The sequence below is a fragment of the Astatotilapia calliptera genome, chromosome 16 (genome assembly GCF_900246225.1).
Source record: "Astatotilapia calliptera chromosome 16, fAstCal1.2, whole genome shotgun sequence".
Classification (NCBI taxonomy): domain Eukaryota; kingdom Metazoa; phylum Chordata; class Actinopteri; order Cichliformes; family Cichlidae; genus Astatotilapia; species Astatotilapia calliptera.
Window position 1 is genome coordinate 28,539,026 of NC_039317.1, and position 13,597 is coordinate 28,552,622.

The 13,597-nt window shown below is 40.3% G+C and overlaps 1 protein-coding gene across 2 annotated transcripts in view; it reads right to left on the minus strand.

Annotated features, from left to right (window-relative positions):
• LOC113007388 (inactive dipeptidyl peptidase 10) overlaps window positions 1-13,597 on the minus strand; it is a 149,574-nt gene that overhangs the window by 6,004 nt on the left and 129,973 nt on the right. The window contains exons 18-23 of one of the 2 annotated variants that reach the window (XM_026143896.1): window positions 11,559-11,657; window positions 5,818-5,887; window positions 5,337-5,531; window positions 5,204-5,258; window positions 5,000-5,099; window positions 4,424-4,482 (exon numbers count right to left, since the gene is read on the minus strand). In XM_026143896.1, coding sequence (XP_025999681.1) covers window positions 4,424-4,482; window positions 5,000-5,099; window positions 5,204-5,258; window positions 5,337-5,531; window positions 5,818-5,887; window positions 11,559-11,657 — 578 coding nt within the window. Of the gene's footprint in view, window positions 1-4,423; window positions 4,483-4,999; window positions 5,100-5,203; window positions 5,259-5,336; window positions 5,532-5,817; window positions 5,888-11,558; window positions 11,661-13,597 lie in introns of both variants that reach the window. The other variant, XM_026143895.1, reaches the window with a different exon arrangement.

The following is a 13,597-nucleotide window of genomic DNA, read 5'->3' on the forward strand; positions in this document are numbered from 1 at the left end:
TATATATATATATATATATATATATATATATAAACAAAAACACCCAGCACGCCCCTGCGGGCGGTTTATCCTTCAAGCTCGGGTCCTCTACCAGACGCCTGGGAGCTTGAGGGTCCTGCGCAGTATCTTAGCTGTTCCCAGGACTGCGCTCTTCTGGACAGAGATCTCCGATGTTATTCCCGGGATCTGCTGGAGCCACTCGTCTAACTTGGGAGTCACCACACCCAGTGCTCCGATTACCACGGGGACCACCGTTACCTTCACCCTCCACATCCTCTCGAGCTCTTCTCTGAGCCCTTGGTATTTCTCCAGCTTCTCGTGTTCCTTCTTCCTGATATTGCTGTCATTCGGAACCGCTACATCGATCACTACGGCCGTCTTCTTCTGTTTGTCTACCACCACTATGTCCGGTTGGTTAGCCACCACCATTTTGTCCGGTTGGTTAGCCACCACCATTTTGTCCGTCTGTATCTGGAAGTCCCACAGGATCTTAGCTTGGTCATTCTCCACTACCCTTGGGGGCATCTCCCATTTTGACCTCGGGACTTCCAGGTTATACTCGGCACAGATGTTCCTGTACACTATGCCGGCCACTTGGTTATGGCGTTCCATGTATGCCTTGCCTGCTAGCATCTTGCACCCTGCTGTTATGTGTTGAATTGTCTCTGGGGCATCTTTACACAGCCTGCACCTGGGGTCTTGCCTGGTGTGATAGACCCCAGCCTCTATGGATCTTGTACTCAGAGCTTGTTCTTGTGCTGCCATGATTAGTGCCTCTGTGCTGTCTTTCAGTCCAGCTTTGTCCAGCCACTGGTAGGATTTCTGGGTATCAGCCACCTCCTCTATCTGCCGGTGGTACATACCGTGCAGGGGCCTGTCCTTCCATGATGGTTCCTCGTCTCCCTCCTCTTTCTTGGGTTTCTGCTGCCTGAGGTATTCACTGAGCACTCGGTCAGTTGGGGCCATCTTCCCAATGTATTCTTGGATGTTCGTTGTCTCATCCTGGACTGTGGTGCTGACACTCACCAGTCCCCGGCCCCCTTCCTTCCGCTTAGAGTACAGCCTCAGGGTGCTGGACTTGGGGTGAAACCCTCCATGCATGGTAAGGAGCTTTCTTGTCTTTATGTCAGTGGCTTCTATCTCCTCCTTTGGCCAGCCTATTACCCCAGCAGGGTACCTGATCACGGGCAGGGCGTACGTGTTGATGGCCCGGATCTTGTTCTTGCCATTCAGCTGACTCCTCAGGACTTGCCTGACCCTCTGCAGGTACTTGGTGGTTGCAGCTTTTCTAGCGGCCTCTTCATGGTTCCCATTCGCCTGCGGAATCCCCAGGTACTTGTAACTGTCCTCTATGTCTGCAATGTTGCCTTCTGGTAGTTCAATCCCCTCAGTTCTGACTACCTTCCCTCTCTTTGTTACCATCCGACTACACTTCTCCAGTCCGAACGACAGTCTAATGTCATTGCTGTATAGCCTGGTAGTGTGGATCAGTGAATCGATGTCTCGTTCACTCTTGGCATACAGCTTGATGTCATCCATGTACAGGAGGTGGCTGACAACTATATATAGATACATATATATACATATAGAATAGAATAGAATAGAATAGAATAGAATAGAATAGAATAGCCTTTATTGTCATTGTACAGAGTACAACGAAATTGTAGTGCCACTCCCTTGGTGCAAGTTTCAATAATAAATATAAATGTAAAATATAAAAAGTACAAAAAAAACAATCGTAAGTACTCAAACAATAGTATGTACAATATATACAGGATAGCAGCATTAATATAATGACAGTATGAATAGCAGCATAATATAATGACAGTGACGGTATGGAATAGGTTCAATTGTTTTTGTGCTTATTTACTACGGTGATAGCTCTGGGAAAGAAGCTATCCCTGAATCTGTTTGTCCTGGTTTTATGTGACCTGTACCGTCGGCCTGACGGTAATAGTTCAAACAGTTGGTTGCTGGGGTGAGAGTGGTCCTTGATGATATTGCCAGCTCTGCTGAGGTACCGAGAGTTTGCAGTGACCTCCAGGCTGGGCAGAGAGCAGCCAGTGATCTTCTGGGCTGTGTTGATGACCCTCTGCAGTACTTTCCTGTCTGCAGCTGAGCACCCTGCATACCATGTTGTTATGCCGTACGTTAGGATGCTCCCTATGGTGGCTCTGTAAAATGTCACCAGCAAGATATATACATATATATATATATATATATATATATATATATATATATATACATATATATATGTATGTGTGTGTGTGTGTATTAGAGGTGGGAATCACCATACATCCCACGATACGATATTATCACAATACTTAACGCACGATACGATATTATTGCAATTTTTTAAAATATTTTGCGATATTCAGATTCTGTACATAAAGGTAAACTTTATCAATATTTATTTCATCTAATATCAAAGTCTCACACTCAGTCTCTCATTTCAGTCAGTTTTATTGTTGACAAACTGAACGGTTTGTATTACAGTCTAGTCCAACTTAACTGATTGCAACCATCTGGTACAATTATAGCTATTCTGAACTATGAAATTTATGAAAACTATGCAGCCCCTTCAGCAACAGAAGAATTTGAAAGTAAATTAAAACAAAATATAATTTTACATTAAATAAAAAAGTTTTAAACTTAATTAATATAAAACATGTCTTAAATTAAAATAAGTAAACTGTCATGTTTATTGCTGCCCAAAAAAAAGTTAAACACATTTGGACAGTGAAGGAATGTCAGGATTCTTGCTCAGAAAAAGGATCAACATGCTCTGAACTCAGAGCATGTTCCATTCCACAAAATCCTTTTTTGTAACAAAATATCGATTTCTGCCGTCCCTGTATCGATACATTATTAGCAAACAAAATATCACGATACTACACAGTATCGATTTTTTCCCCCACCCCTAGTATATATATATACACACATATAGTTGACGGCTGCACATAAAAATAGCAACACAAATAAACCTCAGCCACTACTGGAGAAGAAGTGAATTCTACAGCGGCACAAAATAAAAAAAAATCAACACATATTTATTTTTAGCAAAAATTCAGAAAAGGCACAGGGATAATACATTTTTTAAATTCTCCACAATCAGTGTGCACTCACTAAATTATGGCAACAAAATGAAGGTTTTGCAAGCATGGCTTGCAAGTATGTAATCCCTTTGCTGCTGCAAATTGTGGTGAAAACTTGATTGTGATTGACAAATTAAAACTAGTAGGCAAAATTTATAAAAACAGACACACCTTTCTACGATCCCATGACTTACACTGTACATTATAAATTATATACACTGCAGGACTTAACCTAAAGCCTGCAAGTACAAGAAACTCACTGGAGACTTCTCACTGTGCTGAGATAAAGATCAAGGGAAACACAGAAACTGAAACTTTAAGTGTTCTAGGGAGCATCGTGACCTCACTGACTGTTTGGAAACATCGGAAATGTTCAGAGAGACAGGAGTCCAACCAAAGTGAATGATCAAACAATGAGGGCTTTCATAAATGAAGTTATTAGTGTCCAAACATAAAGATTTGAAGAACTTCTCTGCAGAAAGAGGTTAAGGAATGATGACCACCTTAGCAGTACTATACCAGCCAGGTCTGTATGTAGCTACTCTGAATAAAAAGGTGCAGCACGATAGTGCTTAGTGTTTGCTAAATGTAAAGTTAAAAAACAAATGAGAATATACTATGATTTGATCAATCAAAAACTGAACAACGTGTGCCATCAGCTGTTGTTATCAACTATTAATACTTTGATACACAGAATCGTGGTGGAGGTAACTTCATGGCATGGGTTTTCTTCTCAGAGGCAAAAACTTGGAAACTGATCATAACTGGGGAAAAAATGAAGTGCAAAAAGAGTGAAAGTTTGTATGAAAACTCTGAAAGAGATGGAGGGCTGTATGCTGCAAATATAGAAGTAGATTTACAGAAATTCTGTTGTGGCACTGACAGATAACTTGCATGAGGGTTAATTTCATGTGGTTAGTTACTAACTGTGCATTTTTGCACTGTTCAGTGCTTTTTCACACTATGCCACATCTGCAACATCTTTGGTTTCCTACCACTAAACCCAGTCTTGTCCCTTCACATATTTATCACTTCCACTTACCTGGGTAACTTCTACACCATCTGTTCACTTTTGAACCACAAATACTTCCAGGAAAAAAAAATTAAAGGGATAAAAAAAAAACAACTCTCCCCTTTGAAGTGTTTCCTGTAAGTATTTGCTGTTAATGTGAAAGTTTTAAATCCCGTCATCAATCTGTGAGTGTCTGCATTCAGTATTCTTGTATTTAGTATTAGAGTTGTGACATAAATAAGAATTATTAGCTAGATATGAACATGTTATATGGAACATAATAACCCAAAAACCCACCACTAACATACAAGTGTACCTGGTATTTGTGGTCCTCTCTTGCTGGAAAGCCAAAGTATTTCTCAGTGAAGGCAGACCCTTTATCGAAAACCAGAATAAAACTGTTAACAGACATGGCATTGTTGTTGTTTTAATTAACACATGATTAATTTAATATTACTTCTTCACTTCATGGTGGACAAATGGTGACCATTAATAACCAATCTTACTGCTCAGTGGAACCCCGACTTACGAAATTAATTCGTTCCCGAGGGTCTTTCGTAAGTCGAAAATTTTCGTAAGTCGAAGCACCCATCTCGCCTTTTGAGTGAACGATAGACTATAGGCTAATAATAGCTAACAACACTCGAGTGAAACAGCTAAGCGCGAGTACGAAAGCAAAGGGGTTGTCACATGATTCGGAAGGCATTGTGGGCATTGTAGGCATTGTGGGCTCAGCCAATCACAGCCAGCGGATTTCGTAACACGGGCAAAACACGGGCAGAAATATTGCCCTTCAGTGCCTTCATAACTTGAATTTTTCATTTAACGTGGTATTCGTAAGTCATAACTATAACTAGTGACAATATTATTGTAAAGTCTTGAATAAGCTTACCATACAATCTCCAGTTTGTTATAGGAGTGACAGCAATGCCACACCTTAACACAGAGCTGTGGGAAAGGACCAGGAGTGTGGACAAGAAGCCTCCATATGCCTAAAAAAATATAGAAAACAATGTTTTTGTGAAAAAAGAATTAAATAAATAAATAAATTGCTAATTTTTATGCGTGTTTTAATTTCAGTTAAAGAGGCTGTTACCTTTCCATAAACTCCAACTCTGTTGGCATCAATATAGGGCAGCTTTACCAGATGCCTGAAAATTAAAAGAACATTAACTAAATGTCATTTTGTACGTAGTTTGTATGTAAATATTATCTGTACCAATACATACTCGAGTGCTGTGAGCTGATCGTGAACGTCAACAGTTCCCAGTCTCTGGAAAACCTCGTGTAAGATCCTCTGACCCTGGCAGCCACTGCCCCGCCCATCCAGATGGGCCACAATGACATCATTGGAACTGACCAGAACAGAGTCCCAGCTCAGGGAAAAACGGTCACTCACAGCCTGACCACCAGGGGTGCTGTCACTTTGGAAGGCAAAAAGAGTTTAGAGCGCCAAAGTTTTCATGAAAGGATGCAAAATAAACTACAAAAATTGAAGAAATAATAACAACAACCATTATGTTTTAAACACCTAATGGCCTATAAAACATTACTCTTATACTCTTCTGGAGAGGAGGGCGGTCCCTATCTTTAGGTTGGGATTTCACTGTAGTCACTGTATAAACTCACTCTACAGTTCTTAACACTTCAACTGAAGCAGTAAGGCCGACAATGAGGCATTCTCAAAGTTGTTAAGACAAAGTTACGTACAGGACAAGTAAAAGTGGGTACTCCTTCGCTTCATCCAAAGCTATCGGGACGATTAACTCCAGGCGAAGTGCTGCAAAATAAATCAGTGTTCAGCATTCAGTCCAGAGGAGATTTTGGTGAAGATTCAGAATAAATTTTTATATGCAATGCATGTACATCTATCCCTCAGACTACATCAAAGCTCTGTGCGCTGCAAGGTCAACACATCATTTTTTGGTTAATAAAAGAAATGGGAGAAGAACTGAGACTTTAGAGGTCAAGGCAGGTAGCACAAAGCTGGTATTTGAAAAGATTTACATTCATTTTAGCTTTAGTACATCCTTTAAATGGTACCATTTAATTCAGTTGACAATCAAAGACCGCGTGACTTGAGTCACCTAAGTGGACAGTGCATGGAAGTTTTCTCTTTTTTCTATATAATATCATAATGTGTGATGAGGTCATCAAAGTTTAATTTGATAAATAGAATACAATAGATTAAAATAGAATAGAATAGTCTTTTATTGGTATTGTACATGTACAACAAAATTGTGGGTGCTCCATGCCAACCGATCAGAAATAAAATATAAGCGCCAAGACAGCAGGAATAAATAACAAACAGCAGAAAAATATACAAACTAAAGGAAGATATGTAAAACAAGACAAAATGCACACACTGGAGAATAAAGTGCTTGTAAATAGTGCAAAGGACTTGGTCTGAATAGAGTCTGTGTGTGAATGGCCTGAGTGATCAGGGTTACTCAGACCATGGCTCAGATTAGTAGAGTGGGTGGGCAGGTGTAGTGTGTGGGGGTGGTAGTGTTTGTTACCAGTCCGAATGGCCCAGGGAAAGAAGCTGTTTATAAAACCTGAGGTGTGGGGACTGAATGACCTGAGGTGCCAACCAGAGGGCAGTGGGTCAAATAGGTGGTGGGCAGGGTACAAGGGGTCTCCTGTAATCACCCTTATTTCCTAATTATGTTCCGAGTCTGGGGACATATTTATTATGGATTTTACACATATATGTAAACAGAAGGAAGGAAGAAGGAACCAGCCCAAGCAAGATGGTGTAGCTCCTCATTGTAGTATCCTAAATTGAACATCAGAGGAAGATAAAATATGACGGGGAGGCAGAGAAGGCACCTATACTTATTAATTGGACAGCAAGCAACAGCTAAAACACCTGATAATTGACCCTTATCACCACCATCACCAAGAGAATAATGCACCAATAGAATAAACCATGCTAGGATGCAAACAAAACAAGAGCAAAAGAAGAAAAACAGGAGTTCAGTAATACTTTTGGAAACAGCTCTTGGAGTGTAAATGATTGAGTGCCAATGCTGAGTAAGAAGCTAAATACATCACATTTCTTCCCAATTTAGGAGGACAAAAGCTGTTATTTGGTAATGCTTGCCGTTTTGTGATGCGAGTCAGTGGCGGTCCCAGCCTGTTTGGCGCCCCGGGTGAACACTCCCTCTATCTATAATTGAGTGATCTGCATATATTAGTGCTATTTCTTAATTGTGTAAAATCTGTAATATAATGGATTGTTTGGAGTTTAGTCTGTTACTGTTGCTATTTTTACCATTTCTTCTTGGAGCAACTGTAACCCACATCATTTCCTTAGGGATTAATAAAGTATTCTGATTATGATTCTGATTGTTTCAGGATACATGATTCTGATTGTTTCAGGATACATGACCTGCCATTATCCAATGGCAGGTCATGTATCCTGAAGCAATCACCACAACATAACCTAATAGACCTATACGTTAGTTCACAGATTCGCTTTGTCTAGGGTGTATTTCTATGTAGTGTGTGAATGTGCCCATATGGAAAAGATATATATAAATCTTATAAAGTTTTTATCTGTCTTGTATGAAACTTGTATGAAAAGCACATATAAGATCCCTTGAAAAATTATATAATGAAACTTGTATGTTTTGTATACTTACTAAAAAAATATATGAAAGTAATGAGAAAGTGGCCACTTTCATGAGTAAATCATGTATGTTTTTACTCTCTCGCGCTCACTTTTCGCATACAGAATTTCGAAAAAACATTGGTGCAAATTATAACTCTGTGTCATAATGTCTGGTGTTTTTGTGTTTGTTGGTTTGTTTTTATTTTGTTTTATTTTGCGAGTTGGTTATTAGATGCTGCTCCAGCCAGTCAGTGAATCCCCCGCCGCCCCGCCCTCTCCTCCCTGTGCTGTAAGTACCTCACAAATGGAGGGCGCCCTTACTCCCAGCAAATGTGCGATAGAAAGCCGATCGGTGCCTATGCCATTCACAAAATGTGCTGGCTGACGTCGGGGCACCATGAGTACGAGCAAAATTATTTTTTTTTGCCGATGCCCGTGATGCCGCCCCCCACCACGATGCCGCCCCGGGCAACCGACCGTGTCGCCCGTATCAAAAACGCTACTGATGCGAGTCATGTATCATCCATCACTAATTCTCTAATTTGACAGACACTGTTAACATGTTTGACAAGTTTCAGGCAAAACAGTACACTTTTTTTGTTCCTACTGCACAATTGGGCAACTACACTAAGATTAGAGTTGGATGTCTCGAGACCGGTCTTGAGACCACATTTACGTGGTCTTGGTCTTGTCTTGTTCTTGTCTTGGTCTCGGATCCCTCGGTCTTGTCTTGGACTTGCCTCAGATCGACATAGTGGTTGGGAGATTTGGAGTCAACAGTATCCATGACACACAACGTAACGTTCGATAATGTGTCATGCGCAAAAACATCAGCTCTAAGAGCCGTGCTTAGAGAGTGCTTTGTAGTGAATCAGAAGCGTCAACTCCCATTGAACGAGAGCCGGCTCCTCACTTAATTTCCTTTCGCTGCTCAGCTCTCACACAGTGGCTCAGCTATGCTCCAATCCCTCCATATTGTGGCCAATCACATGCGAGGATATAGGATAATATCATTATGTGAAAAACAGAGAGGGTGAGAGACGCGACAGTCAAGTGGAGCGTGCGTCTGTGCTCTCTGTAAGTCAGTGAGACAGTAGACAGCGGTGAGGAAGGCTGTGTGAGTGCATCGCAAAAACACATAAATATGCCCGACACCCATAAACGAAGCAGCATCTGGCTGAAGTTTAAAGACTTTTTTTTTGTCTCGGCCTTCGTCTTGACTCGGTGTGTCTAGGTCTTAGTATTGGTCTTGTCTCGGTCTCGGTCTTCGTCTTGACTCGGTCTGTCTAGGTCTTAGTATTGGTCTTGTCTTGGTCTCGAAACCCTCTGGTCTTGGTATTGTCTTGGTTTAGGCGGTCTTGACTACAAGTCTAACTAAGATAGTCTGGTAATACATTGTCCTCTGATGGTGAACATTTTAGTTAACATTTGTAGAAGACAATCACAAAAATAGAGACTTAGGAATATTTTGATGGCAAGGAATTGCCAAAAATACTCATAAGAATCGGAACTTTTATGTAAATAACGAATAAATTCTTCTTTTGCCACTTTGCAGGCCAGTTATCCATCCATTCATCAATAGAATTCCCAAGCCAAAAAATTCCAAGCATTTCAGGCCTCCTCACATTGGAGCATGTGTGGAACACCTGACCTTGGAGGGATCGAAGAGACATCCCTGTCTGATTTCCAAACTACCTCAACTCACTCAAATTCTTGAAGTGGAGAACAATCACCCTCAGACTGGCTCCACTACAGACAGGCATATTGGTGGGCTTGAGGAGATCCTAGAACTATTCCTTCCAGTGGGAAGCTATGCCATCAGTTCAACTTCCACTATATACAGTATATATACATTGTGGGTGGGAAGTATTGTACAGCATTCTGGCACCTCCTTCAGGTAGTAGGGCCACAAGAAGGCTGGCCCTTGTGGCTCATATGGGCTGAGCCTGGCCCCATGGGCTAAGGCCCAACCACCAGCTTGAGCTCCTCCCCTGGGACTGGCTCCATTGTGGGGCCCCCAATCCTTTACCATACCTCTTCCTGAATCCGGTTGTTCAGTTTGACGTCACTATCAGTGTCTGGACCTAAACTCCGCTGCAGGTCCATATATCAAACGATCACTATGGCATTACTGAGAGTTGAAAAGCTGTCTAAAGTCTTTCATCTTTAATAAAATGATCAGCGTTCTGCTCTACCAGGTGTAACAATTGAGTTTAACATCCAGGCATCCATGAAAACGGAATTTATGACATTTAACGGAGTTAGAAGTTAGCAGGGAATTAGCTCGCTAGCTTCTATCTAAATACAATATAGCATGTCCTGACTGCGGGATTTTGGAAACAAATTAAAACGCACAGCTCTGTTATCACTTCCAGCATAAATGAAGACAGAAAACTAAAAAGCAGTGACGTTTGTAGGGTTACTGAAGTTGGGCTAGCTGGTATATAATGATGTGCTACGTGACCGCTAGCGACACAGCTATGTTAGCATAATATAAACAAGCTAACTTTTTTTCCACTCGATAAAAGTTAACGTGAGTGTTCTCGGTGGTCAGGAACAAATGTAATCGCATGGCAGGATACTGTAAAAGGACCAAACTTCAGCCAGGAGAACAACTGAGATAATCCATCCACAATACGAGGTTAGTCATTCATATACTGCTGCATGGGCTGGGCTGTAGTTACATCCTAAGGTTTTAAAAACTGAGCTTAAATAAATGATTAGCGGTAATAAAAGCCGAGGGAGGTCAACAGTGATCACTGACTGTTTTAGGAGCTTTTCGAGATCAAATAGAAGAAAATACATAACATTAAACATGTTAACAACACAAAAGCCATATTAAACGCAGACTACTTTAGGCCCGGAAGTAGGATTCGTCGCGTCATCACTGAACAACCGGATTACACTTAGTTTGGCTCTTCACTTAGAAACAATTTGCCTTGGAAGACTCTAGCATGGGCAAATTGCCGCCATGAACATAGCTCACTAGAGTACACAAACCTCTTCACTTAAATAAGATGGTAATTTGTGATGGGAGACACAAGTAATATAATACGTTTTCAAATTCTGGTGCAGTTATATTTTAGGTAATATCATTTGTATGACAGCACATGAGACAGAAAATATTTTTTATGCAAATTTACATTGTGTTTATTTTTGATAAGGTATTCAGATTTTCTGTTCCCATTCTTCCTTATTCTCTCATCCCTGAGAAAGAAGAAGCGGTTTATGTGAAAAGTAAGCCTGTGATTTTATTTCTGTTTAGCTTTTTTACGATGACAGGGTTCCCATCTGACTCCGCTCAGAAGTCCTTAAATATGTATCATGTTGCCTCTAATAGTGAACACAGACTAGAGAGAGGGAGCCATATGGTGAGCCGTCCCTTCTAATTGATACAATATAGGGCTGTGCTTATGATTTCAGGGCTGTTTCATAATCACCAAACAAAGCTCTGCACCTGTTCACTCTGGTATGTTTATCCTAAAAAGATCTTAACTACTGAGCTCATGGGGATGTAATTTGCTGGAAACTATCTCAGTTATTGCTTTACATGCTGTTAAGGAAACAAGTTACAGTTACCCTACCTCTTCAGTGTCAGACAACTGAGTTTCCTGAACTTGGATGGAGCAGAAGAAGAAATTTGTTTTTCCAAGTGTTGTTATTACTCATTAATCGTCATGGGAGAAAATGTTAGAGTGGAGTGGTGATAAGAAATGTCTACTCATGCATACACAGACAATGAAAAACCAAACAAAAGCTCAAAGATGAATCTGAACAAATCGTTATTACAAATCACAACTTTTGCACATCATTAGAGAGGAATAAAGTTTCTTACCAAAGTTGTTGATTTGTACAGTTCTTCTTTCCCACTTGGGTATTGTCCTGTTTATCAGTGCATTTTTTAATTCTCTGTTATTTTCCAGAATCTTGTGCTCTGCTGGATGACAGCACAAGAAGAATTACTATTACTTACAAGAAAGCAACAAATATAACATCTATTAAAGAAAGCTTGTGTGTGTCTGCTAATTACTAGGAAAAAGAAACTGAACACGTCAAGAGTACCTCATTTAAAATCTTATTGACACTTATAATTATACCAAGAACAAGAAAATCAACAATATGTCCTCCTGTTCCTTTCATGTGTTTAGATGAAGAATGTTGTTGTTTATCTAATCTTACAGTGTTTCTAAATACACTGAAACAAACACATTTTCTTTCCTGACATCTAATTGTGACCACTCTGTCAGCTTAGTAAAGAATAATTTTTGACATAATATCAGCAGACAGACAATCCTTGAGTCTGTCTGTCAAAATTACAGTTTTAAACATTACAATAACCTTTATTTCATCTTTATTCCAGATTCTGCACTCTTAAGTAACATATGGTTGTTGTCCCCACACATGCAACTGACCAATCGTGTTGTTGTGATGTCTTAGAGCTGTGACGTCTTGGAAAAAGATGATTCTCTTTTTTTTTTATTGCTTCTTGAATTGATCCTGCCAGTTTCATGTAGAACGTTCTACTGTCAGCATACATTATTGAATATTTCTTAATCTGCCTGTGTTCGTATTTGAGTCAGTAGTTGAAGTTTGCTGTCATGCTATCTGGTAAAAACGTAAAGTAAAAAGGCTTTTAGAAGTTATATAAAAATACTAAGGATCTGAGGATACAAAACAACTTCTTTTCATGGCATATCTACATCATTTCATGACACACTCACTTTAGATAAATCTGTTTGACATAAATTTTCTACAGTTTCTAAGATTCTGCTTAGTTCTGAGTCTTTTTCGAAGTTGCAAAGCTATGACATCACAATGACAGTTGGAGTGATTGTCCTGAATACATGATTCATTCACACTTTGAGGTCCAAGTAATTTAACAAGTTGTATTAATTTCTGTGCACTTTGAACAGTGCACTTTGGACAAATGTTCCACTATATAAAAATGTGAAATGATAATACCAACTCTCAATCTGGAAGTCTGTAGTAGCGGAAGAAGTTGATCATTCCCCAGAGGCTGTTCTGAGTGCCTCTGATATACAGTGGGGCAAAAAAGTATTTAGTCAGCCACCGATTGTGCAAGTTCCCCCACTTAAAATGATGACAGAGGTCAGTAATTTGCACCAGAGGTACACTTCAACTGTGAGAGACAGAATGTGGAAAAAAAAAATCCATGAATTCACATGGTAGGATTTGTAAAGAATTTATTCGTAAATCAGGGTGGAAAATAAGTATTTGGTCAATAACAAAAATACAACTCAATACTTTGTAACATAACGTTTGTTGGCAATAACAGAGGTCAAACGTTTACTATAGGTCTTTACCAGGTTTGCACACACAGTAGCTGGTATTTTGGCCCATTCCTCCATGCAGATCTTCTCGAGAGCAGTGATGTTTTGGGGCTGTCGCCGAGCAACACGGACTTTCAACTCCCACCACAGATTTTCTATGGGGTTGAGGTCTGGAGACTGGCTAGGCCACTCCAGGACTTTCAAATGCTTCTTACGGACCCACTCCTTTGTTGCCCGGGCGGTGTGTTTTGGATCATTGTCATGTTGGAAGACCCAGCCTCGTTTCATCTTCAAAGTTCTCACTGATGGAAGGAGGTTTTGGCTCAAAATCTCACGATACATGGCCCCATTCATTCTGTCCTTAACACGGATCAGTCGTCCTGTCCCCTTGGCAGAAAAACAGCCCCATAGGATGATGTTTCCACCCCCATGCTTCACAGTAGGTATGGTGTTCTTGGGATGCAACTCAGTATTCTTCTTCCTCCAAACACGACGAGTTGAGTTTATACCAAAAAGTTCTACTTTGGTTTCATCTGACCACATGACATTCTCCCAATCCTCTGCTGTATCATCCATGTGCTCT